The sequence below is a fragment of the Chanos chanos genome, chromosome 2, assembly GCF_902362185.1.
Source record: "Chanos chanos chromosome 2, fChaCha1.1, whole genome shotgun sequence".
NCBI classification, from domain to species: domain Eukaryota; kingdom Metazoa; phylum Chordata; class Actinopteri; order Gonorynchiformes; family Chanidae; genus Chanos; species Chanos chanos.
Genome location: NC_044496.1, coordinates 20,330,158 through 20,357,435, shown reverse-complemented (window position 1 = coordinate 20,357,435; position 27,278 = coordinate 20,330,158). Strand labels below are relative to the sequence as shown.

The window sequence follows — 27,278 nt, the reverse complement described above, 5'->3', positions numbered from 1 at the left end:
CGAGGAAAGGAGCTGAGCAAGGTTTCACAAAGAGAATTCCTGTGGTTCATATATTTGGTGAGACTGCATAGAAGATACAGCTGTAGATTTAAAACAGGTGCGTATTTAGCTAAGATTACTTACACATGATTACTTGCTCATGTGGTGATTTGTGTCTGATGCTCTGTTACCTAACCTGAGGTTACACACTCCCTTTTATCATTTAAAGTTACTCTGCACTTCTAATGTTGAATGGAAAGCAATGTCTACCTTTGTGTATAAAATTATTCAGAGTGACATGGCTTATAGTTTGTAGTTGGTGACTGAAGTTAATGATGATTATATGTATATAAGCATTATCAAGATGTAATATACAGAGTATGTTTGCTGCATATGATGCTGCATCTTTTCTTAGTGGAGCATCAATGGCAACCACTCCTAGCACCAGTCAGTAACACACTGCTCTTTCCCTCTGTTCCCTTTTGAGGCCTGGACAAAGAGGAGAATGAGAAGAGGAGATATGCCCCTTGTTAAGCAGCTGTCCAGCCCTTGTTTGGGAAAGGGTGAGCTCTCATGATGAACTTAGTTTCTCTCTCTCTCTCTTTCTCGCTCACATTTTATTGATCTGTGCAGTGAGTCTCTGAGAGGTGCGGATGAAATGACTGAGGGATTTGTGTGGCAGTGTAATGCAGAGCTTTATGGGAGATTAATGTGGGTACGTGCAGGTCTTAATGGCCTCTGTGTGATGATGTACTGTTGACAGGGGGTGGGGATCTCTGCAGGGACGCCTGATCCAGGATCTGCAAGATAAGCTGCACTGAATCCTTCATGGACATTCATTATTACAAAGCAAAGTTATGAGTGTTGTTTCTCTAGATGAAAGTAATGGTGTTTAGTATTGTGACCACGGATTTATATCAACACAGAAAAAGTGCTCAGTATTCCGCTCACCTGTGTGGACAGTCTGATCACTCCTGTCTTCCTTCCATAAGTCTTGCCACTGACCAATTCTGCCTTTTACTCTTCACAATCAGTTATAACTTCCCATTTGATTTGTTGTTGTGTGAGCATGTTTATTAGGCATGCTGATTCAGTAATAGCAACTGTGAATATGGGCTGAAAGTTATACTTTGAAGTTTTAGCCCCTGGGAAGAATCAAGGAGGGCTTTGGGTCAGCACAATAGCTTATAAATTATTAAAAGAGCTCATAGAGAAGAAGGTAAAACATGCATTTCGTGCAGTGTCAACAGCAAGCAGCGCACATGATCATTCTGAGTTATGTCCTGTACACAGTTCGGATGTGCTGAGCGCAGTATGAAACCTACTGGTGTCTCAAATGGCTATTGGCAAACATGAACTGCGCCCTCCTTGTCATCACTCAATCTGAGTAATGAACTAAATGTGAGAGCCCCCCAAAAAAAGAAAAGATACAGGCAGCTGATTACCTATTCACTGAGTGACACAATGCCCCACACAGAGAGCTGCAGGATTATTTGCTCTGAGCTGAAACACTGTGTCTAAAACAAGGTCACAAGAGGGATTAAGGGTTCTGGCAGCTGGATTGCCCGACTGTCAGTCAGAGCAGTGGCTATGAAGCACCGCTGAGGCTGCGTGTGTGTCCGTACGTGTGTGTGTGTCTGTGTACGCATAGGTCTCAGCTGGAGAGGCAGTGGTGCTGAGCTTTTGGAGTACGGATGAACGCAGTGTGTTAGCCCTAAACCCCAGGTTGTGCGGTGTGTGTAAAGGATGCAGACGTAAAGCAGGACTGTTGGAAAGAAATTGTAGTGGGCTCTCTTTGTTGACAGGCTGTTGCAACATATTCCGAGGATTAGTGACTCTGTCGACATGGTGCTGTTGATGTCTTAAAATAGAGTGAGGGGCACTGAAGAAACCAAAACAGCGGCGACACAACGCCAATGCCCCATAGTGGGACTGAACTTGGGCAGCATCACACACACTGACACACTTACTGAGAACCACCACTGACTGCAGCCCAGTCTCCACAGACATGATGGCAATGACCAGTGCTGAAGGTAAGGATGTCTATGCCTGCTGAGAAGATGAAGTATAGATCTTCCAGGATCACATGTTTTCATTATCATGTACATTCATGTATGTTTCTGTCAGAATGAGTGTGGAAAGAAGTGTTTCTACAGGATATTGAAGTCTGTAATGGTGAGAGATGAACTGAGGTGCAGTCATGGTTGTGGCAGTGCTGAGACTGAGTGGACTGTAGTGATGCAAAAAGAGAGTTCATAAAACAGCAGTGAGTCAGCACTATGGACTCTCTGAACTGGCAGTGAATCAGGCACATTTAAGAATGAACTAACTTTACTGTAAAGGAAGATGCAGCAATTTATAGACACTTAGGAAAGCAATGGGGATAAATTATACATGAGGATCTATTTTTCAATCAATACTGCTTCTCAGTGTCCTATCAGGTTTCATTAAAGACTTGGAGATGTTTTTTTGTGGTTCTGGTGTCAGTGGCCTGGTATCTGCTGGGTGTGAAGTGAGCAGCTGTTAGGTGACAGTGACTGAGCAGGGGCTCCAGGCCCGTGTGGAATGCAGTCTTCTTGGAAGGCAAGGGAGACATGGAAGCCTTGACATTGCTCTGTTAAATAAAGGCCTTGACTCTCCACTGGGGAAGGATCAGGTTGTTGATGCAGTGCTGGGGCTAGCTCAGGTTCCATGTTATTGGGGAGAATAAATCCAATAGCATTCAATGCAGTGACACTTGATCCGGTGCGACCAGGGACATAGCTGACTGCACGGTGCACTGTCTGCAGCTACGTCGACAGCTTGGACTTTTGGCCCAGTGACCAACTGTCACAGAGGAGAGTGTGGAAACACACATAGCCCCCCCGTGCTATTTAGAGTCACAGTTGTGATATGAACTACAAACCCTGTGCGCTTTCCCAGTAATAGAGGTGATTATAGCCATGGCAGTGTTCCAGGGAATATTGCTACAATTTTGGGGTCTAATCAAAATGACACTTCTTATGTATTTATGATTTGTGTGTGTCCTGGTTTATGGTTTATGTGCTTCAAAGGAATATATTATCCAGTTGAGAGGTGACTGTAAAGAAAATAAAGACAGCACTTTGACAGGGGAATATACATAGAATAATGACTGACATTTAAAGAGTAACTACACACAACTGCATCTTTGACTTTGCTCATGTTAACACTGTAAACTTTGGAATGATTTTTGTTCCACTTTAACATCATTGTAATAGTGTTCAATTTTGTGGTAAGAGTTTTACCACATCTCATGAAAGGTGAATTCCAAAAACGTTTCTCATGAGGGTCACTCAAGGTGGTACTTAACTCAGAGGCAGGGCCAGCAATGTAAAGGTCCTGGTCATTGCAACCATTTACAGGAGAGTGCTCTGTTAAGTTTATGTCACTGCCGATGTGCCCTTGAGCGAGACATTTAACTTTATGTCGCTTTGCATAGTAGCTGACCCTGGGCTTGTACTTCTGACTCAAAACATTCCACTGAAATGAACTTAGGTAATGAACTTAATCTTCTGATGAGGTGAAGTGGAGGATACATCTTGTCCATTGTGGAATGAAAAATAAAGATTGAAAGGTATAAGATATGTATGTAAAACAGGAACAAATCTGCATGAGTCAGATTTGCCCATCTGAAACATCTACCTTGTTGCAAAGTTTTAATGTCAGTGTGTCTCTCATCCGCAGCGTGTTTTTATGTGATTGCCTGTGTGTGCAGAAATGCCGCGGCAGTTTCCAAAGATCACGCTGACTGCGGCAGATGAGGAGGTGCGTTTGCTGGCGGAGAAGGTGTATGCCTCGGCACTGAAGGAGCAGAATACTAAGGATGCCCTGTCCATGTACACAGTACCAGAGGACTGCCCCATTGGATTACACCAGGCCAAGGAGAGAGAGTTACTTCGAGAGCTAGCTGAACAGCAGTCAGAGGAAAGCACCAAGAGGTCAGTGTGGTGAACACACAACCTAACCATCCAGAAAAATGTCATGGTAGTTATAATAGTTATTCATATTCCGGATTAAAATCTTCAGTGACGCATTTTTGCAACTGTCACAGTAGACCTCTGTTATTATTTGTCCAAATAGATAAAAATTTGGGGAAAAAAATTAAATGTTCATAGCTTTTCACTCATCACGTAATGAATTTATCCTGCCTGTAGGAAGAAAAGTTTTAAGCTAATCCGCTCTCAGTCGATGTCCCTGCAAATCCCGTTGAATGCAGAGTTGACTGTGTCTGGGTTGACACATCAACTGATGCCTACCGCCACTCACCCCTCTGTCCCAGGGAACTTTCCAGACTACCAGAGGGTCACAATCAGTGGAGATTACTGTGCTGGGGTAAGCATCATCCCCACACTATAACATGGAGATTTGACCTGGGAGACATGTTTAAGAAAATGTTTGCCTTTACTTGGAAAACCTGTAAATTTTATGTTGTACTCTGAAATTCCAAGAATGTTTATTGCATGTCATAAACCTGAGCCTAAACTCTCTGTCATAAACTTGTCACAACATCATTAAAAGGGCAACCTGACACGTTCCACAACAACTCATGTTAATGTGCATGTAATGGGCATTATTTCATCCATCACTTAGACTAAGCATTCATCTAACACCAAAAGTTTGTTTCTGTCAATTTACCAGTTCACCAAGTCGTGAAATATGCCTCAGTTATTTTGCAAAATGACATAAGCGACCAGGCCTGCTGGAATTTCTGCTATGACAAACTCATGATAATATTACTCTGGCAAATTAAACAATCTCTGCAAAACAGGCATGTCTTGACTGTTGAGTATAAAGTGAGTTCATTTCTTGCTATAGATTACAGTAGAAGACTATGAGCAGGCAGCTAAAAGTCTTTTGAAGGCACTCTTCATACGTGAAAAATACTCTAGACTGGCATATCATCGCTTCCCTCGAACCACAGCCCAATTCTTACGCCGCGCTGAGAATGAGAGGTGGAGAGAGGAGGATGACATCCTGCCAGGTACAATGGCCAGACATACATTTCTACTCCACATGTGCTCCGCCCAACACATTCTTAAGGATTATGTACAATAAGCTTTAACTACCTCTTTTTTTCTCATTCATTCCTAAGTATCTGTTTGTTTTTCACTTCATTTCACAAGAATTTCACATTTTTGCAATATCTTCTTTTTCAAGTCTGTATTTTTGTTTGTTTGTTTGTTTATTGTGTCTTCTTATTCTCAAAAGTATGTGTTGATTATGTTTCACAGATATCTGCCCCTGTCCTCAAGAGGGGGAGGACCCATATAGCATGGAGAACATTCCAGAGAACCTGAGCTATCTGCTGAAGATGAAGGATGGCATTGTATATGTGTATGAAAATGCAGAGGATCTTGACATGAACAGGCCACACTGCCTTCCCTATCCAGACCTGGAGACATTCGCCATTGACCTGAGCCACGTTCTGGCTATGATCGCAGATGGGCCCACGTGAGTGTCCTTCAACACAAACCAGTTTCAAACACAAAGCACTTCATGAAAAACTTTAAAGTGGAAGAATACTTAGAATGGTTCTCTTCTTCTTCTCAAGAATTTACTGTGTACAGAACAACGCTGAAGAGTTCTTAAGCTGTGTATGTAATAAGATGTTTATATAATATTGCTGAGAGCGGTCATGAGGTACAGACTGCAGAAATACAAATCTGATGCATTCAATGTCTTTTCACTCTCTGTAGGAAGACATATTGTCACAGACGCCTGAAATTTCTTGGTTCAAAGTTCTATCTGCATGAGATGCTCAATGAAATGGCGGAGCTAAAAGAGCTAAAAAGTGTCCCACACAGAGATTTCTATAATGTCAGGAAGGTACGTCTGAAAATGAAAATATTATAACGTATCTTTACTAACAGATATGTAAGCTGTTTTTAAACTTCTTGTTTAGCAATGATCATGAAATGCATCAAAATATATTATTTCCTTTGATTGTCCACAGGTAGACACCCATATCCATGCAGCAGCTTGCATGAACCAGAAACACCTATTAAACTTCATCCAGACCAGCTACCAAAAGGAGGCAGAGCGGGTAGTGTTAGAGAAAGGGGGACAGAAGCTTACCCTGAAACAAGTGTTTGAAAATCTCCACCTGGACCCTTATGACCTCACTGTGGACTCTCTAGATGTTCATGCAGTGAGTATTCTTCCTACTCTTTATCTATACTCTATTTTATAGTCTGTTTTCGTAGCTTGTAAATTTGCTCTTGCCATTGAAGACCAGTAGAGGATTTGTGAATTTTCCTTTATTTTTACAGGGCAGGCAAACATTTCACAGATTCGACAAGTTCAACTCCAAGTACAATCCAGTAGGAGCGAGTGAACTAAGAGAGATCTACCTCAAAACTGATAACTGCATCAAGGGTGAATACTTTGCTCGTTTAATCAAGGTACAATGTGCATTTTCCTCAGTATATCACTAATTGAGATGCATTATGATATTTTACGTAGCTTTGACGTAGTAGGTCAGCACAGACCATTATTCTATTCATTTATATGGGTGTAAATCTGACTCACAGGAAGTGGCCCATGACCTGGAGGAGAGTAAGTACCAGTATGCAGAGCCACGTCTGTCCATATATGGTCGCTGCCCCAGTGAATGGGAAAACCTGTCACAGTGGTTCATCCTGCATAAAGTACACTCTCCCAACATGCGCTGGATCATTCAGGTGCCCCGAATATAGTAAGTACACAATTCTGGATTATAAGATTTGAGGGGACTGTAAATGATCAAATTCAACTACTGACACTGAGGCTCCATTTCTCTTTCAGTGATATTTTCAAGTCACGGAAACTGGTTACTAACTTTGCCAAAATGCTGGAGAACATATTCCTCCCACTGTTTGAGGCCACAGTGAATCCTCAAAATCACAAAGAACTTCATGTTTTTCTGAAATATGTAAGTGTACACACAGTTATTTAAATATAGCCTGAAACATAGATGTCTTTACCGTTGACTGTCCAATAATTAAGATGTCGGTGCTCTTATTCAGGTGACTGGCTTTGACAGCGTAGATGATGAATCAAAGCACAGCGATCACATGTTTTCCTATAAAAGCCCTAAACCTGACCAGTGGACAACAGATGACAACCCACCTTACAGCTACTACCTTTTCCACATGTATGCCAACATCATGGTGCTCAACAATCTGAGGAAGTAAGTGTCCTGTGCTACACAGCTCCCTGGAAAAACTTTCCAAACTGGAAAATTCCTCTGCTGAGAATGAAGAAATACAGAGCATGTAACAACAAGGAAATGACTGTACCATTCACACTTTTAATGGGGTCACATAGGGTTTATTTTAATTACCACTTTGAAGAGTGGCTGTTGTACTGGAGGGCCTCATTGAATAGTTTCCAAAGGACTCCTTTTTTTTTTTTTTTTCTTAATTGCGTACGTGTGATTCTTGCCATGCATCAGGATGCCACTATGGTTATGGAAATATGATGTAAATGGATCTCCTGTTTTTCTTACAAGTGGTGGCACAGTTAGCTCATTTCATCCCTCTATAAACAATGTGTGCCTCTTCTTTTGTGTGTGCTCGTGTACGTGCTTGTGTGTGTGTGTGTGTGTGTGTGTTTCGTGTGTAGGGAACGAGGACTGAACACCTTCCAATTCCGCCCACACTGTGGTGAAGCTGGCTCAATAACCCACCTTGTTTCAGCTTTTCTCACGGCTGACAACATCTCCCATGGCCTCAACCTGAAAAAGGTACAACAGATCATCCTCTTCCATCCCTTCACAGCCCTTAACCTTCACATGGTAACATTTGGGAGCAAAATTGTGCCAATATTGACCTTCCAACCTTCTCTTCTTTTGAAAGTGGCTCTGTCTCACAACATGACTTCATTCAAATGTATCATAGCAGTGAAACTTGTCTACTCTGGTTGTTTTAAAAATGCAGTTTATACAGTCTCATGTGTCCAGTGTATACAACCTGAACAAAGTCATTGTAGATTATATCTACATGATTGTGTGTGTGTGTGTGTGTGTGTGTGTGTGTGTTCTCAGAGTCCAGTGCTGCAGTACCTGTATTATTTGGCCCAAGTGCCCATTGCCATGTCTCCCCTCAGCAACAACAGCCTATTCCTGGAATACTCTAAAAATCCACTCCGAGAGTTCTTACACAAAGGCCTCTGTGTGTCCCTCTCCACAGACGACCCCATGCAGTTCCATTACACTAAGGTTAGACACAATCAGCAGTCAAATGAGGAAGATCTGGAAAGCTCCACATAACAAATTCATATGAGCCAACTCTTTAGCTGAATAGAAATCATTTAATAGTTGTATGTCATTAGGCAGAATCCCATCAACGGTGCATATATGAATTGTATTAATCAAGAGAAGGAATGTTAAAAATGAAAATGTGTAAATGAAGACATGAAAGTTTTGTTTTGCAAGGTCACTACAGGGTATAGAAAGAATACCACTTAACTATATTGAATATTTGGTCATTTATTTTGTTGTGGTTAACTTTAAAATACTGAATTCAAGTATGTGCTTTTGTGCCCTGGATGTACTGAGGCTGATGCACTTTGATTTGTTTTGGCATTTTATTACAGGAGTCACAGTGTGTTCTCAGGCTGATCATTTCTATCAGGCAAATGTGTAATTACAGAAATAAAAATGTGAAAATACAAGTGTAGAAACATTCACCGCACTGCCTTGTGTACACGTCTGTAAAGTCGAGGGACTAATTCCTGATTCTGTGCTGCAGGAAGCACTGATGGAAGAATATGCCATCGCTGCCCAGCTGTGGAAACTTAGCACCTGTGATGTGTGTGAGATTGCCAGGAACAGCGTGTTACAGAGTGGACTGTCTCATCAGGTACTGTTACCGCTACACACTCTCACTCCACTCAAACTCTCCATTTGATATTAGTCTGTGTTAAGCCTTTAAAGTCTGAACATAATGTTACTCTATGTTCTTTAACACCACAAATAGCCTGCGATTAGATCACTCTGGAACATACGGATATAAACAGGTTGTAAATGCAGATCAAACAGTTAACACCGTGTCTCTCCTTCTTAGGAGAAAAAATACTTCCTTGGAGAGGACTATTTGAAAGACGGGCCTGAAGGGAACGACATTAGGCGGACCAACGTGGCACAGATCCGCATGGCCTACAGACATGAGACACTGTGCAATGAGCTCAGCTTCCTTGTGGATGCTGTTAAGTCAGAGACAGTACCCACACAGGCAAAATAAACTCCCTACAGATAATGCCACAGGACAGATCCTGTACTAAATGCATATTATTTTTTACAGAAACACATGCATCAGGGACAGATATGTATTGGCTTATTTATTTTCTTATGTGAGTTACAGTTGTTTTATTTCTTTTCTCTACTGGTCCGTCTGGTGATACAGTAAGCCTGTCTTCCATGCAAATGCTCATTTGTTCATACCAAAGTCAGAGCTTATGATTGTATGGGACCTTGTCAGCTGAACATGATACATGGCACAAGGTTACAGGATGGAATGCAATGTAAACATAATGTAATGTAAAGTATCAGATGCTGTACTGACAGCTGATACCTGGACCCAGCCTACATACATCTTATTGGTGCGCGAAACATTTCAGTGCTGTAATATGTAACAGCAATCAGAAGAACTTTTAGTTGCCATTAAGCTTTACATTTGCCAATGAGAGTCACATTGTCATTTTCGTGTTGAACAGTGTAAAAAAAAAAAAAAAAAAAAAACCATGATTAAATCAAACACAGGAATAGATGCACAGAAAATATCATGTTTACTATATACCTTGAACTGCATTTTTGTATTATTAGTTATGTAATGAGTATGTTAATAATAGATAATGAATACTTATGTAGTTTATTTTAATATACTCTCAGTTAATGATGCTTTAATGGTTTGCAAAGCTGCTTGAGATTGTTGAGGCAACAATGCCATCTAGAGGCAGGAACACTGATGATTCCTTGAGTGGGTTACTTTTTTCTCCAGTGGAGTGCGGTATACCTCAGTCCCTACTTTTGTGATACAGTTTGTCCCATGTTATTCTGTTGTGTGTCACTGCTATCTGTCACAGCTGTGCTTTCTATTCTGGTAATGACTCAATCAAAAGCATCAAGAGTTTATTACCTGCTAAATCTAGTGTATCACAGGCACTGAACGAAAGAACATGACATTATACATGGCCAGACTAATACATTGATCTCATTTGCCTTTTTTTTAATAGAAAGTAAATTTATTAAACCATATGAGCTGAAGATTTTTTTCCTGTATGAAACACATGGAAATGAACATGGTACATGAATAAGACACAGGGTTGGTTATCTGAATCAGTAACAATGTTTGATAAATAGTATAAACTTCATGGTTTCATTGATCTTACATTTATCAAATTTATTTATGATTACATATGTTCAAAGTTCTACAAACATGTAACATACAAATTCTAAGTAGAATGAAAATGCTGAAAATGTCTATTGACATGAATAAATACATTTTTATAACATCACTTCACAGCAGTGAAACAGTAAGCATTTAACAACAACAAACATCAGTATACCAAAAAAAAATGTGTATATATATATATTATACATTTTAGAGCTACACTCAATGTAATTCATCTCAAACCACAAAGGGAGATTAAGAGTCTGTGTCAGTCTCAGGGGTCATTTTCACACTAATGTCATTTGAGTTTTTTCTGCTCTGATCCTCCTTAAACTCTGCCTGTGGTTCTCTCTGATCTTTCCCATTAGACTGGTCCCACACTTCAGTTTCAATGTACTCCTTCTGCTCCTCAGCATCCCAGCAGGACACGCAGTGCTGTTTCCTGTACAATAAACATATAGGAAGGTCAAATCAGATAATACGCCTTGGTAATGACCCTCAAACACCATCAAAGACACTAATGTACACAGATGGCTCACTGTGGTTATCTTTGATTTCTTTGATTTGAGAGGAAATTACATCAGTTAGAATACCATGCTCAGCTATCTCTGTGAAATGATCCTAAATGTGGTTTTCAGTTCCCTCTTCACGATATTACTTTCAAATAGTAGCCTATACAAAAAAAAAAAATCTTGTTCTATGAAAATAAAAAAATGGGGTCTCTCACATTTTGAAACGCCAGACTGCGATAACTACTGTCAGTAGAACTGTGAAGATGGCTGTGATCAGCAATACAGCAGGGACAGCTGAAATCAAAAGAAAGGCTTTAATCAGCCATGGTCCTGACACCTGCAGTGTTCACATTTACAGCAATGATGATGTCTAGCGATAGAATACAAATCAAAGCTCTATAAAGTGCTCTGACTTACTTCCAATTGAAGACGGTTCGCTGCTCATGGACTGAGGCTTCTGCATTTGCTTTGGGTATTCCAGTAATGTATGGTGAGATGGAGAAGGAGAGACACTGAGAGAGGTGAGAGTGGAGGAGGACTCAGAGGCATGTGCAAATGAACGAGAACTTTTATCAAAGCGAGCTTCACCGGTAGAAAGAAGGGAGGATTGCGTTGAAGTCAGATCTCTCCTGGTAGTGTGGACATCAGCTGTGGTGACCTGGATCTGTGCCTCTAAATCTGCAAGCAAATAAATGAATGATTGTTATGGAGAAAGGTATCGTTATACAGAGCATACAGAAATACAGACACCTCACTCTGACCTTAACAAGGACCAGTTTTTCACTTGAGTCATACCAGTTTCATGTCACCATATTTGAGTTAACTCATTTCCTTTGAGGCTTCATTCAGGAACCACATAGAGAGTCATCTGGGCATAGTTTCACAATCAAAATTTCCAATTTCATCTCTTGTTAATACAATTCCTGATTTGATTCCAAAGTGTAGCAGTCTGTTCTATTGTCAGTTGTGCACTTTGCTCTTGTGAAAAAAACCCCAATTGTATCTAGACTTGCAAACAACCAAATTTTGTCCAATATGTATAAAAAAAAACCCCATTACAAAAAATGTATAGTAATGGTGAGCTACATATTGGCAAACTGATATTAATGGATGAGACAGAAAATGTATATTAAAAGCATATTTGATGAAAAACGTGATATAATACCTGTGGCATTGAAGCAAAAGACATCAAATCTTTTATTAACATCAGCACGCCACACCACAAGTCCAATTTTGCCATTTCCACACTTTGGGTTTTGCTGAACTCGAGGAATAACCGCAACTTGCTCATCTGTCCAGCCAAACCTGGAAAAATGTCCATACAAATTAAAACTATAAAAATTCCAGGGCACAAAAAAGCACCATGAGCAGATTTTTTTTTTTTTTTGATCAGAACTTACCTGCATGTCTCCAGGCCATGACTCAGAGCCTCTTGTACCTGAGTTTTGGATGCAATGGTCACACCCAAAACCTGGCACACCTCTCTAGCCGTGGAGGCATTGAAGGAATAATCTCCGTATGATACTTTAAACACACCAACGATGGTACCGTGTGCTGGTGTAACTGGAAATGAGTAGCAGAATAGCACCAAGGAGACTCAGCATGGGTTTATGAATATGAAGCTTATTAAAGGTTTGTGCTACATTTATTCAAATAAAGATCTAGAAATTTAACTAAAGCAAAATCATCTTGACTTGTATTCTTGTTTAAAAAAAATCCCAAAAATCCAGTGTAATTCAGTGCACAATATACAGGATATGTATTTCTTTACCATACATAAACTCTCTTCTGACTCCAGTACACATCATTAGTGTATTGTTTTCGATTAAGTTCATATATATTACTTATATTATTATTTACAATTAATTATCTACATTGTTTAACTTAGCAACACCTGCAAAGTTATACATGGGACCTTGCTGAACAAAAATAGCACACTGTCAATGGAACACAGTCAAATAAGAAAGTAAGAATAAAATAACATATTTATTTTACTTCAAGATCCTGAACATATAAGGATCTTACCTTTAATCTGGCTATGATCAATCAGATCAGCAAACACAGACAGTTTGGTAAGAAGAAGAGTCACCAGCCAAACTCTTGCCATAGCGGTTCAATCTCTCACTCAGGATGAATGGCTGGGGATGAAATGTGATCTGTCAGACGTCTGAGTGCTGAATGGAGAGGTTGCAGAGAAGCAGTTCCCTTCAGGGGGGTAGCAAGTGACGGAGGAGATTATTGTATAAATGGTGAGTACAAGATGTCATGGTAAGGCCACAGGGCTGGGGAAGAGGAAACAGGAGGTACTGGCATCTCTGATGTAGTCATGAAGATCTGGGGTGTTTGGGAACTCAGCCCAAACAGAGGAGAATCTTCCTGATGTGATAATACAGAATTATGACAGAGGTTATGCAGATATACTCTGGTGCGAAATACCATTACCATATGGATATGCCATACCTGTTGATTTACTGTTTCAAAAGCACATTTCAATTTGACTCACAGTATTTTCATATAGCTTGTCAAATTTATGCCACTATAGTAAATATAACAAAAAGCTGGTGAAATCCAGGGTCATACTGGAATAAAGTCATACCAGACTCGCACAGCACTCCTTCATTTTTGTTCCTTCACTTTAACAAATATTTAAATTACTTAATTGTCTCTCGGAGGGGGAGACTGTTTATTTTTTGAAAGACCTGCAATGTAATGTTCCAAAATGAATTTTGGAAAGGAAAGATTTTTGGAAAGTCAAAAACAATCAAGAAGAATTTAGATGCGAGTACACAAGTTGTTTGGCTTTGATGACATTCCCCTGAGAGTACAAGTCCACAATCTGAAGATTTGCTTCTTTATTGAAATCTCCATCTTCTGCAGGGCTGTTTATGTGGCTTTGGCACCACTGTTGAACAATTTCCTACTGTTATCCATTGCTCAGTCATTAAGCAGCTAATGTCCTTTGACTTCCTGTGATCTGACACTGACACTCTGTTACACCTCACTTCCATCAAAACATATCCGCTGAACCCACACACACACACCCACACACACATCATCTCGCTTTGACAAGAAATGACGCAGGAAGACAGGAAAAACGAGACAACAGTTCCTCTGCAAGCACAGAAGAGTCAGCAACTCTTGCATCAAAAGGTATGTGTGCTCTTTCAAGGACCCCACGCAGAGTTACAATATCATATCACACTGTTAAATCCACGGCAAAGGAACACATTCCCTTTGTGCTTCCTCGCTCATTCTGTGATTTGAAAAAGAATACACAGATCTACCTGGACGCATAGTGTTTTGAAATAAGTTCACAGAGTCTTCACAGATTCTCTTGGGTGCCACAGATTTCATGCAAGGAAAAACAGAATGAAGCTATAACAGGAAAATGAAAACCATCCCTCCTATGGCACCTGTATGCCTCTTATATATGGGATTAAATGAATCCCATTAAATTCCTAAAATCTAATCTGTGGTGAAGAAAGAGATGGAAAATCTCTCTCCTTACTGAAGATTGAAAAGCGAGGAAACCCTTTTCAAAATATGTATGCAGTATTTCTTCCGCAGTGCTCAGAAGAAAGTGTCTGCTCATGTGTCACTCATTTAAACACACTGGACAAAAGAATGGAGTCTCATTTGAAGGCACCTTTATTTCAAGGTGAAGTGGCACAACAGTAAACAAGAGCACACATGTGCAAATATCTAAAAAGGTTAAAAAATATCTCATGCTAATTAAAAGTGCTCTCTAGAATAAGTGAAATCTTCATCAAAATCAGTGCTCTAAAAACACAAACCCACACACCAACACAATCATCAGTTTTTGAGCTGCAAAATATTGCACTTAAGTATCTACCCTAGAATGTTGGTTAAAATACACAATGCAGACTTTAGATAAATATATAATAAAAAGTTAAAGCTCTTTTTAAATATTGTACTTAATCTCTTTGTGATACGTCGTCGAATAAAACCTGAGAGTTCAAATAATAAGCTTTTGAGTGGTAGGTACATGTATTGCTATCAAACATCACATTAGTCTTGTAAAATCATTCATTAACAGTGACCACTTTCTTTCCCTCATGCACAGTCCTCACACTTCAACATTCAGTAACACTCAATAACCATAAAGATCATTAAATCGCATCCTCACACTTTGGTCCCTTACAAAATAAAATATATCACAAATTGCCAAATAGTCTGAATATTTTACTGAAGAAAAAGTTGGATATACCTTTATGGGAAGTGCCTCTGATACCCATGGATTTACACATTTGCTAAATAGTTAAGGACAACAGTAGTTCTGTGTAGGTATACATTGTTACATAGCTCCCACACTTGGCATAACACTCATTTATCGTAGGTGGTAAAAAGTGAGAAAAAACTGCAGACATGTAAGTGCTGTACAATATGTGCCTACTCAGAAGCAACAACGTTCTCTTACAGTTCTTATGTAAAATCCATGGATAGAAGGAACACTTCACCAAAAGTGACCTTAACTTCATCCTTGAAATTAATGACTGAATGAAGGGGCAAATGGATCATCTTCGTAAGAAGAGCTCTCAGAATTCAAGTCATCTCCTTAGTGGGACTGTTAGAATGAGGTTGAATCTGAGGGGTAGGTTGTGTGTCATTCTGGAGTTGGAGGCTGTGATCCTACATTCAGTCCAAAAAACTTCTTCTTGCCAGAGAGGGCAGATTTTTCTGCCGATGTGTCTCCGTATTCATTATGACGGTGACTGAAGTACATCAAAATATTGACGAAAAACAATGTGACCAAGATCAGGGTAAGGACAGTCCAAAGCAGTCGGTTCTGTCTGAAGATCTTTGGACATATCCGATCAAGGATCTCCAGTGCCTCCTCATACTTGCTACAGTGGTGAGACATAAGAGGTTTTTAGCCAAATGTAATTCAGAATAATATAAGATAATGCGATATAAGGGGTGTGTGTGTGTGTTTTGCATGGCTACATGTCTCGTTACTGTCTCAACATGCTTATGATAAAACTACCTGCAAGGCTTCCTTTCTTTGGATGTTTCTTCAGCCTTCTCCTCTACCTCCACCTGGTTCTCCTCTACCTTCTCATCTTCTTCTTTCAGTTCCTGAAGTTCTTTACTTCTTCTGAGACCCTCCTGGTATCTGAAATTGAATTTAATCACTCACACTTACCATATATTCATTCATAGAACTATATTGACAGAACACAGAACATAAATATTGACAAAAACAGTGTAATCTGTTGGCATGTCTGAAACAACAATTGCATCACCTCAGATAGGAGCTGTAAAGTAAACATGTAGGTAGATTTATATTCTTTGTTACAGTTTGACAGGTCCCATGATAGTTGTGTTCAGGTTTGCAATGGTTGTGTTTGTGAGTGGAGTTGTGAGATGCTGAGGTATTACCCTTTGTTGTAAGCTTCCTCCTCAATCTTGGCCTTGATCTCTGCTCTGATCTCCTCTGGATTGCAGGGAGGTTTTGCTGGAGCAGATGCTTCACTTTCCTGCTCTGCCTGAGATTTTCCACTGCATTGTTTCAGATCGGAAAGGAAAGTCAGCGCCATTACTGTGTGCCATTACGCAAAGCCTACTGCAATATAGTAAATAACCTCCCCATCAAAACCATGTGGCCTTGTTTTAATGGAAGAACTGGAATGCTTTTGAAAGGGGACATGGCATAGACGGCAATGTTATGGTCTGGCAAACACCCATGAGATGAAAACTATAAAACACAAGAAGGTTCCAGTCACGATGTGTTTACAGGGAGTCTTTCAATTTTTGGTATGTTCGAGAAGGCATGCAATTTAAGGGCTTGTTACTCTCTCTCTCTCCCTCTCTCTCTCTCTCTCTTGCTCTCTCTCTGTCTTTCTTTCTCCCTCTCTTTCTCTCCCACAGAAGGACTGTCTGACATTTTGGGCAAGAGGGTACAGGGCGAGCTGCCTCTTAGACTGATCTGTTTAAAAGAGTTACCTCTGTTAAATGGACTGGCCTTTGTCAAATGCTGTAGCCAAAATGTTTAGATTACATCTCAGAATAGAATTTTAAAATTAGCTTCAGTTAAGGCTTTTATGTAAGACTTTGAGGGTTATTTTGACCACATAGACAAATTCAATGTTGGATAAGTGCAGTGCTCTACAATGCCCACGTGTACTGCCTCCACTGGTCAATTTACAGAAACCATTTCCTCCTGTGGGTTTCCTGATCGCTAAGTAAACATGTAAAACTGCCTGAAGCAGCATAAAATAACTTTCGATAAGGGGCTTCCATTCTGATAAGGATCCAAATATCCTATTGTTCTTAGGATGTATCCATCACCTTGTGTTATTTGTCAAGGAAAAGATTGCTTTTAAAGCAAAGCATGCTGGTGTCATATTTTGGAAAGGGTATTTTCATGTGAAAATACATGAGTACGAGTACATACATGAGTATGGCAGTAAGGAACATACTAGAAGCCTGGCTATATCACTCACCCCTCAGGCACAGCCTGCTGTGCAGAGTCAGTAGTAGTATTGCTCTTCATGTTTGCCTCACACTGAAAAACAAACAAATACCACCACAACAAGTCTTATGAAGTATTTATTTATTGGGCATGAAACAATAAAAGTGGCTCAGATTTGCCACCAATTGCAGAAAACTCAGATAGAGCATAATCAATAACCTATGTGATAGGAAGGATTACATTGTTGTAACATAAGAGATAAGGAGGTTGTGATGGATCTCACCAGTACAGGAAGTGTGGAGCCCGCACTGGAATTAGTGTTGGGGCCAGGTCCAGGGCCAGCTGTGGCTGGGGTTTGCCCAGGGATATTCAAGAGATTAAATTTGGGAACCACGGCGACACTGACCCTCCTTCTGGGCAAGGCCTTTGGTGGACATACACACATTTTTTTCAGACACAGTCCTACTTTTCAGTCAAAAACACATTCTTAGGAAAACTTGCTGTTCGTACAGTTCCTGTTGGCAAGTGTACGGTACCTTTCCCATAGTCAGAGACATAGACCTTGAATGTCGTGGAACTCCATCATCTATGCACAACAGACACAAGAGTGAAGTGTACATCAGAGGAAGAGTTTTGTGTCCTCAAGCATTACATGTGTCACCCTAACAACAACTAATAATTAATCTAGCTCTTTGGTCACACTGAAGAGAAAAACAGAACTTAACTTAGTCATGAGCAGCAGCATAATACTATCACATTTTTTTGTTCTTTACATTGTCTTGGACCTGAACACTGAATGAAAATGAGTCTCAAACGGAGGACTGACAGTTACCTCCAGTGTCCATCGAGCCCCCATAGCAGCGGTTAGAGTTCTGGTTGGCAAGTTTTTTGAACTCCATTAACTCTGCATGGTCTTTCTCATAGGTCCTCTTAAGGTTTTCCACATACTGCATCATTACTTCTGTGGCCTTGTTCATTCTCTTCTCCTGCCATTGCCATCACACAGAATTAAAAAGTTACTTTAACAGTCACACCATTAGGTCTACATTGAGTTAAACATCCCATCATTGCTGCCACATTAGTACTGTCACTCCAAAAGAACACATTACAAGACTGGGTCTTTAGGTGTGCCGGAATTTCTTATCCATTCAGTAGAAAACATCAACTTGTATTGTCCTAGCTTAAGTGTCAAAATGCAAGTTATTTTGTACTTAGTGAAGGAAAGTCGGGTGGTCAGGGAACGGCACTGCACTACATATGATAGCAAAGGCCATTGGGCTGCTAGTAGTGTCACTCATACCCACTTCCTAAAATATTGTGAGAGTCTACCAGAGTCTAACATTAATTGTGTTGTCACTGACAACGGACATACCATTGAGTACTTCTCCACTCACTTGGTTTACTTTGGCTTGTACATTAACCCAAGGACAAGCATAACACTGAGCTAAATCTTTTACAAACATATCTTATCTATCGAAAAGTAAACATTCCGATGTCCCTTAACCCACTCAAAGAAAAAGCTGTTTTCTCATGAAAATTAGAAAATAAAACTCCAGCCCTTAAGGGTCTCCCTAGACATGTTTATGTCGGAGAGTTTGGATGATCCTTAATGGCCAGCAAATGAAAGATCCAACCAGGGGACCACCTCACCTGTCGCACAGCTCCCACCATCTCCGCCCTGCTGGACAAGCGTATGGTCAGGCGATGTAGCACCGCCACCGTCTCTATGAGGCGCTGGTAGGACTCCCTTTGCTCGGCGTTCTGCCACAGTGACACCATGCTCTGAGGTGATAAAAACAATGAAGACTTTACAGAGCTGAGGAACACTCCATTTCAACACATCTACAGATCATAAGACATGTTTTCACTAACGGCTGACCTTAAGAGAGTTTTTGAATTCTTCCAGTTCCTTCTCTGTGTTTTCCTCTGTCAGGTTTCGCTCCCTTTCCGCCTGTCGCAGTCGCGTCTCCAGAGTGTAGTTGTCATTCCGGAATGCCAGTGACAGCTGCACAAATGCGTTCTGTGGGGAAGGATATAGCTCTTCAAAGTAGTTCATGAAGAAACAATGCAACATCCATCAAAAAAATAAACAAGCTCATAACTAGGCAGGTAAAGTCGAGGAGGCCAGAGCTTGTGCTTGACAATTTACATTATAACTAACTTAACAGCATCTGACTTGTGCCTTTGATAGAAAAGCAATCACAGACTCAAAGATATATCAGTGACTATATATGTATGGTATTTGCCAAAGCCTGTTCCCTAACCAGCATGAGATAAAGGCTGAGCTGGACAGCAAGACATACACAGCAAATTCAGCTGTGTCAAATGAACTCTGATAGTGCTGATGCTGTTCCACACTCGGAGTGTGGGACAGCATAAACACACAAGCATAACAAGAGACTCTGCACGTTTACTCTTGTGATCAAAGTCACGGCAGAATCCCCTAATGACATCTCAGTGCGGGGAGGGGAAAAAATAAAGAGAAAGAAAAATTCTGTGACCCCTCCAGTACATAAGCGTCATCCTGGGAGCAGATTGTATCCATAGAGGCATGTTTATGTTTCCTCACTGGGGACAGGAAATCACTTAGGCCCATCAAATTGCCTTGTCCTCAGTCAGGCATGTGGAGTACAGACAGAATGGCATGAATTTTCTCTAATGTTAGATCTTTCAAAACAGTCATGATCAGGGTCACAGTGTACTGTGTGCCAGAGAAGCTTTAATTAATAGGATACTGATATAAGGTTACATAATGTATTACCATCACCATTGCTATGACAGCCTCCTCCACACTCATAATACATCATCCTCATAATCATAGACATAATTCCTCCTTTATGAGGATTTGTTCACTGAACTCCTCTCTTTCAGAATGACTTGTCCTTTTCTCCCCCACTGACGTAAACCAGAAACACTGGGTAAAGACCTCACCCCTGACTCTGTTGGAAGATTAGATATGATACTCACCTCAACTTCTTTTTCTGAGAGAGGAGGTGCACTAAAATAAATAAAAGAGACGAGACATTAAATGGAAGTTAAAATACCATTCTGCTATATTGCTGTACTGTAGAGAAGTGTTTGTTCAATTTTTAAATGAGCATTTCTCCCTTTTTCATTCTACTCACCACCCTGGTAGACCCCTGTGCAGTTTGAGCTTGCGCAGCATAATGTCTGAAATATTGGGCATGGCATCTGCCTTCTCTTTAGCCTCATCTTCAGAGGCAGACCCAGGGCCAGGGGAAGATGGGGGTCCTGAGTGAACAGAATGAGAGGAGAGAGGGAGAGAGAGAGGAGTGAGAAAGCAATGAGATCCCACTGGGTTACACGGAGTGGATTACTATGTGTGTGAATTATATGTAAACAAAGAGCTAAAAATGAAGCAAATAAGAAAAACATCACAGGAGCATTTGAAGAAATATTTTTACTTCATTTACTTTTTACACTGTATTACTGCTCAGATAAGCCTTTACCACGGCAGCATTCCTTATCTGTTGACTCAGTGTACCCAATGTAGCACCATCTGGTGGTACTTACATGTAATGGCATTTCTGATAATATTGGTACAGAAGTGAGATTGCCAGTGACTTTGTCAAACAGTCAGTAAACATACAGCAAGTAGAAATACAGGAATTGCTGTGACTGAAGCTTGTTTGCTGAACATAGCACAGAGGGTTAAAACCAATTAAAACACACCTCGCTCCTGCTCTGCTGTTTCACTCAAATCTGGCAGCTTTGATCCAGAGATACTCTGGTTTCGAATCAGTTTGTGCTCCTAGAAGAAGGGGAACAGCTCAGATGAGTGATTGGTAAAGAAGAACTGGGTAATTTGATGCTGATATTAGGCAGTCATAAGAACACACTGTTCTTGTACTCTGCTACTTGTCACGGTTTACATCCTCAAGCAAACCATAAAAGCTCATAAAGGCTGCCACAGGCGAAAAAGATAGGAGCCAGCCCTGGTTGCAGAGTGACCCCAGGATTACCTCACGCAGCTTGGAAAGTTTCTGCACGTTTGTAGGCGGCACAGGGAAGTCCTTGTACCCAGTGGACTTGAACAGAGACTCTCTGGGTTTGTCTGAGAAAGAGAAGGTCTCCTCCTCTTTTGGGGAGTAGTTTTGTGCACCATTTCTTATGCCCATGGGGCCCACCGTATCCCAGGAGACGGCCCTCATAAGCGGTGGGAAGGCTCCAATGGTTTTGATCTCAGCTGTACAAGGCGCTTGCTGAGTGTGTGGCCGGGGCACAGGTTTGGCCACCCCTGTGGCTGGGCTCTGGCCGTTGCCTCGTCCTGGGGCCTCCTCTGCTTTTTGAATCACTGAAGCTGTAACTGCCTTCTTGCCACTATCCGCTGTCACCTTTTGGTCAGTGTTCTCTTTCTGTGCTACAGCAGGCTCTCGAGCTGACGCCTGGGCCGAGTGACGGGGAACTAGAGTACCGGAGGACACCTTTCTCTTTTCACTTGGTTTCCAGTCCACCAGTCTCTTTGCGCTCTGCCACAGAAGAGGAAACAGAGAGAGGTTCCAATTTTAAGAGATAACAAATCAAAGACAGAAGTGTAGACATAGTAGATCTGGTGAACTGACCTCCTGGTCTGGTTTATTTGTGTCTCCTTGGTTCCATACAGAGGGCACCTCCAGATGCTGAACAACACATGACCAAGAGCAGCAGGGTTCAGCACACCACACAACACAGAGGGCAGTCTTTATAATACAGCACTTTACATTACTATTCCTATCCTTAAGAAAATAAATATGATTACAGATGAAGGGAAATATGAGATCATCTTACAGAACAAGGCAAGCTTACCTGACTACTGGGAAGGCTGGAATAGTTAACCTCAGTGGCTTCCATGGCTGAGAAGACACACAGGGAGCAGTCATATGAACAAGAATCAAGATGATCATCACATCTCTGACCAAGTTTGCTGAATCTAAAGACTAAAAGGATAGAGCAGAGAACAACTAAAACTGTACCTATTGATGGGGGTGTTGTGACTGAGCTGTTTCTGGATGGAACTGGAGAGGAGCATGGAGTGGGGTTGGGGGAAAGAGCTGTGAGAGAAACACAAGTTTGTCAGTAGTGTTCAACTTTGTTTGCTTAGATTACGCAACTCATTTATCTATTCTCCAAGATCATCAGCAGGGTCAGAGAGCAGAATTCAGGGTCATGGTCTGTAAGTTTAAGTTAGTCAGATACTTTTCTTTAGGGTTTTTGAAGAATTAGGCACGCCTACAAGAGGATGCCTAAAACTTGAGGAAATGAAAAAACATTAGCCTCATATGAAAGAGTGTGACTACATATAAGAGAATGAAAACAGTGATTATAGTAAATAAACTAAAATCATGCTCCACATATCAATGTGAGCAGAGCTTCGTGGTCCTCAAGAATTAAAAAGTTATTCACCAGTCCACTTCAACTTTCATTGGTAGTAATCTTAAAACGATTGGCTACAAGATGAATGAAGTGATACTGTGAATGACTGATGTTGTTTACTGACCATAATTACTCAAGGGCACAGCAGAACAGTACCTAATTCAGGATCAATTCAGATACAAGTGTGCATGCACAGCAGGGGGATCATTCAGCGAGTTCCTGTGATTTTGTTATGAGACTCCTACCTGTGGGGGATTCAGTGAGGCCACAGGTGGACCTCCTACCCCTGCGCGTCAAGAAGCGGTCGCTCACTTTCTTGGCCTCCTCCAGTAGCTCTAGGTTCTTCTGACGATCTTCCTCAGACAACTGTAGCTCTGGTAGCTGGTCCTTCACCAGGTCAATCACATGACCTTCATTATCTGACAAACACACACACACACACACACACACACATACACAGCAGTAAAACTGACGTGTCATCCATTTCGTGAAGTATGCAACATTATAACTTTCCAGCAAAAACCGTAATCTGAGCAAAATCGTCCAATTAGTAAAAGACCCGATTTTTTTTACCATACTATTTAAAAAAGATCTGCGCTCCTGAGAGTGCTTGGATAGTAATGACCAAATATAGACATCTTACACAATACTGAGAGGGATTCATATGAACCCGTAAGAGCCAGAATCCATGATTGCTTTACTTCTTGCAGATTAAGACTATTAATCTTAAGCATTATAAACAAACAAACAGAAAAATCATTTAATGAAATATAATGAAACCACAGTCTATCTGTGTTCTTCTGAACCTACCCACTGTGGTAATAGGTCCTGAGGGGCTTGTGTTTCTGGCCAGTCGTGGCCGTGGACTATGTGGTCTGAAATGGAGAGCACACATAAATGTTTACCAACACATTCTCTGCATTCCAGCTTCAGGTTCACAGGCTGCCAGCCTGTGCCTCTTTTTACGATGAATTACTTCCCTTAATAGGAATATCAAGGTGCTGGACTGAACTATTATAAAAAATTATAAATAAAAAAAAATATATATATAAAAAAATAATTTACCTAAAGCCTGTTCAGATAGGCCAGGTGTTTAATTTTGCTGATATAAAACATAATTACCTAGCTTGCTCAAGGGCATGGGTGTCCAGCTGACTAGAGCTGACTTGTTTTGGCAGGACGATGGAAGGAGCAGCCAAGGTCACAGTCACGACTTTGTTTTCAGCTGGTGTGAACTACAAAACGAAGAGATATTAATTAGATGTCTCAAAGGTCCCCAATTTAGAGCTTACAACCATAGCAACCAACCATTTTAATATAGATGATTACGGAGTTTTCATCATCAGCCATCATTTGGCTTATGGATCACTCTAACATTACAACATCAATAGCTTCTGTTATTAATCAGCAGCTTCCATGATTAAGTTGTTCATTTTTCATTCATTTGAAATTGTCACCCAACACTAAAAGAAGCCGTAGAAGAGAAACTGTGCCTCTGATCAATCCCATATCATCAGTGAACAACACAGCCAAACCCAGGCAGTTATTAGTGTGTGACTTTTGTCACTTCAGAACTTCTGTAGAATCAGAAGTTTTTCAGACGTTTTGGAGTATGTAGCATTGAATCACTTTTCTGTAAAGCGTTATCTTTACTACTGAGAATGGCACCACCTCTTGACAAAATGAAATTAGGTTCTGACATATTTCCGTACTGCACTGGGCTCAAGGCAAAGTTGAAATAATGAAAAGAAAAAAACTCCAGCTGCATTCATGGAAGAAAAGAAATATATTTCTGTGCAATCTGTGTTTATTTCAGGAAATCAGCTCTACATTGTGCATTAGCAGGTGGTCCACAAGCAGCTGGGGACAATTCCCAGCTGCAGCCTGTTCAGCTCAGGGCAAGTTAACGTCATAAGCCTTTTCTAAGAAAAAAAATCAACATTTCCAGAGATCCAGTTCAAAAAACATTTAAACAAGGCGCATGGAAAACAAGCATATGACAATCGCATCCTGTCTTTATGTATCTCAGTTAATTACAGCAATAAAAAAATAGCATTTTCTCATAAAAGTATCACACACATTTAAGCTTACTCGTAAAGGTAGGTCCCCTTCAAAAATTCACTCTGTAGCATGATGTAAAAAAGTTATCACAGTAAATCCTAAGCAGACTAAGGATGTTGCTTGGTAATGGGAGTGATTTTTATTTGTTTAACCCAAACTCTAAGATTAGATTAACAGCCATTAATTTTTCTCCTGACAAGGACCTTATCTGACCCAATTTTTATGACTGGCGGTACATGTAGAATGTCAGCTCTTTGGGGTAATACAGTTGAGGCAAGGAAACTACCATTCCTGAGATGTTTTGATATCTGAACAATTTGTGGTCTCCACAGGATAAACAGAACAGTAAATCCCGTTTGTGTCTTGTAAGTCGTACGCTGTGTTTCTACATTGAATGACTGTCACAGAGAGATGCACACAAATGGGAAACTCAATATTATGAGCCTCATAAAAAACCCCTTTAGCTTCCACTGGATAAACTTTTGGCTTGAGAGCCTTAGGTGATCTCATATCAGGACAAACAGTGAGGTTTAGCTATACAGCAGCTCCAACCATGGGTGTAGTCTTCTGAGCACAGACAAAATTAGTCTCTCAGTTAGAACTCATTTCACCTTACAGCTCCACATCATCTATATCACATCAACTATAAACCTGATTAATCTGATATACACTGTGTTCTGATGCGTTCACAAGTCTGTGGGCTGTGTCTCAACCTTAGGAGTCACTAAACAAGCAAACGTGTACTCACTGTGGTAGGGGAACTAGAACTAGAGTCAACCTCCTCAGGAGAGTCCTCCTCTTCCTCAGGCAGAGTGGGCATGGCAGGGGCTGGTGAGGGGCGAGAGCGTGTATGGGGAAAGAAAAAGGGACTCTGGGACTGATTACCAGGGCTCACACAAAGTGGGCGCTCTCTGGGTGAATGACCACTTTGTGGGCATGCAGAACAACATACAGCAGGGAGATCTTCTGTTTCCTGGATAAAGAGTAGTCAAATACACACACACACAGATAAACACACACACACACACACACACACAGAAAAACATTGGAGGGAACAAGCGACAAAAATAGTGAGAGGAATTATTTGTAATTTGTATGACCTTTGCCTGTAGTTGATCCTGTTGGCTGTGGACATGTACATCTGTCACTAAGTTTCATTTACGCAGTCATTGTTATTAAATGCAATCTGACATTCCTGCAACACAAGATTTAGTGTCCTTCGCTTGTGCCAGAGATCAGAAACAGTAAAAGGGAATGTATATACACACAAAGATATACAATTTTACCACCCTAAAAGCATTAATTACACAACGTAATCCTTCAAAATATAAACAAGAACTCACACAGAGTGACTACCTTCTTCATTCTGATCTAAAATATAAATCAAAGCCTTAAAAATGTAGCTCAAATTCTTAGTATTCCATTAATAGATCAGATAAGAAAACCTCTACTCCATTTCAACTGTATAAATCTGTATGTGTCTGAAGTTTTGTTCAAACAGAACAGCTCGTTTCCTTTGAGACAGGGGAGTGTAAGCAAGGTTAAGTTGGGAGACTGCTTCAAACTCCCAAAGGAATGCATTCCCAAATCCATTAAATCTATTCTCATTTCATCCAGAGAAATAAAAGCTATCTTTGGCTCTTGGTTAAACCAAACAAAATTAGAGGCACCATTTCTGGAAGAAAAATAACATTTTTTTCTGATATATCATCACAAAAGAGAAATGCGGTGCAGTATAACTAGATTACCAAACTGTCTCACTGTACAGAATTGTTGATTTTGAAGCTGTTGTGAACTAGTCTGCCAGTGGGGGCGATACTCTTAGCTCTGTGGGTACTTAAAGTACACTCTGGAGCACCCTAGATGTCCCTGTTAGCAGCAAAGCTTAGAGGTAAGTGTACATTATTTAAATGAGACATCAGGAAAAAAAAGAAAAGAAAAGAAAAGAAAAGAAAAGAAAAGAAAAGAAAACAAAAGAAAAGGAAAGAAAAGAAAAGAAAACTGGACTGGAAGACAAATATGCACCACAAACCCACATAACCTAACAACAAACAGAAAAAGCATTTGGTTGTTTATACCAGAAAACTGGATGATAAATGTTAATATCAGTCATGAGTTCTAAAAATCAAATCTACTTTTAAATAAACATTAGGAAAATGTCACTACATTTTTTGCTCTTCTAAAAATAACATGGTTAGAGATGCCAGTGAGGAGCCTGCAGCTGGGTCAGAAAAAGGGGTGATCTATCTGGGACCTCCATCTCTGAGTGATGATGTTGAAGTTGTGGTCCTCTCAGGGTAACCTTGCCATATCTGTACTGCCCTTTAAGACCCCTCACTGACAACTCAAACAACACCCATACGCTCACATTCCCCGCAATCTCAGCTCTATGGGAACCAGTGCTTTAAAAAAGATGTACTCCTTAAATGGGAAAATCCTTCTCCAGGGGAGCTCACTTTCTGCTGCAATTACCCGGGTTGCCTAGGTTGCCTTGGCACTGAGCACATGCCTACATCAGCCTGAGCTTAA

The 27,278-nt window shown here is 40.6% G+C and overlaps 3 protein-coding genes across 3 annotated transcripts; 1 reads left to right on the top strand and 2 right to left on the bottom strand.

Moving 5' to 3' along the window:
• Positions 1 to 484: 484 nt before the first annotated feature.
• ampd3a (adenosine monophosphate deaminase 3a) lies at positions 485 to 9,221 on the top strand. Its single transcript, XM_030765757.1, has 15 exons — positions 485 to 542; positions 3,716 to 3,938; positions 4,155 to 4,332; positions 4,816 to 4,981; positions 5,232 to 5,451; positions 5,697 to 5,826; positions 5,954 to 6,148; positions 6,270 to 6,401; positions 6,531 to 6,694; positions 6,784 to 6,910; positions 7,005 to 7,168; positions 7,603 to 7,723; positions 8,024 to 8,197; positions 8,730 to 8,840; positions 9,045 to 9,221. Exons 1-15 carry the CDS (start codon positions 485 to 487, stop codon positions 9,219 to 9,221), a joined length of 2,340 nt encoding a protein of 779 aa, XP_030621617.1.
• Positions 9,222 to 10,625: 1,404 nt separating this feature from the next.
• lyve1a (lymphatic vessel endothelial hyaluronic receptor 1a) lies at positions 10,626 to 12,989 on the bottom strand. The gene is made up of 6 exons (XM_030765154.1): positions 12,908 to 12,989; positions 12,283 to 12,445; positions 12,048 to 12,187; positions 11,300 to 11,560; positions 11,098 to 11,176; positions 10,626 to 10,812 (listed from the first exon to the last, which is right to left on the bottom strand). The coding sequence occupies exons 1-6, from the start codon at positions 12,987 to 12,989 to the stop codon at positions 10,626 to 10,628; spliced, it is 912 nt and encodes a 303-aa protein (XP_030621014.1).
• Positions 12,990 to 15,506: 2,517 nt separating this feature from the next.
• On the bottom strand, positions 15,507 to 25,569 carry mrvi1 (murine retrovirus integration site 1 homolog). The gene is given in 21 exon segments (XM_030765153.1): positions 15,507 to 15,747; positions 15,888 to 16,016; positions 16,283 to 16,383; positions 17,124 to 17,144; positions 17,343 to 17,408; positions 17,599 to 17,739; positions 17,852 to 17,901; positions 18,148 to 18,301; positions 18,966 to 19,097; positions 19,195 to 19,335; positions 20,283 to 20,313; positions 20,441 to 20,567; positions 21,009 to 21,087; positions 21,299 to 21,805; positions 21,899 to 21,955; positions 22,122 to 22,168; positions 22,289 to 22,366; positions 22,934 to 23,107; positions 23,499 to 23,563; positions 23,811 to 23,923; positions 25,498 to 25,569. Coding segments are annotated over 21 exon segments (2,526 nt in total).
• Between the last annotated feature and the right edge of the window lie 1,709 nt (positions 25,570 to 27,278).

What these genes read in the sequence shown, in the direction of transcription:
- ampd3a (XM_030765757.1), top strand. Translation starts at nt 485, where the DNA reads ATGAGAAGAGGAGATATGCCCCTTGTTAAGCAGCTGTCCAGCCCTTGT. An exon ending in GTGGAGATTACTGTGCTGGG is followed by an intron (nt 4,333 to 4,815) that starts GTAAGCATCATC and finishes TTCTTGCTATAG; the next exon opens with ATTACAGTAGAAGACTATGA. An exon ending in GGAGGATGACATCCTGCCAG is followed by an intron (nt 4,982 to 5,231) that starts GTACAATGGCCA and finishes TATGTTTCACAG; the next exon opens with ATATCTGCCCCTGTCCTCAA.
- lyve1a (XM_030765154.1), bottom strand. Translation starts at nt 12,989, where the DNA reads ATGGCAAGAGTTTGGCTGGTGACTCTTCTTCTTACCAAACTGTCTGTG. An exon ending in CTTTTGCTTCAATGCCACAG is followed by an intron (nt 11,561 to 12,047) that starts GTATTATATCAC and finishes ATTTGCTTGCAG; the next exon opens with ATTTAGAGGCACAGATCCAG. An exon ending in GCAGTCTGGCGTTTCAAAAT is followed by an intron (nt 10,813 to 11,097) that starts GTGAGAGACCCC and finishes TTTATTGTACAG; the next exon opens with GAAACAGCACTGCGTGTCCT.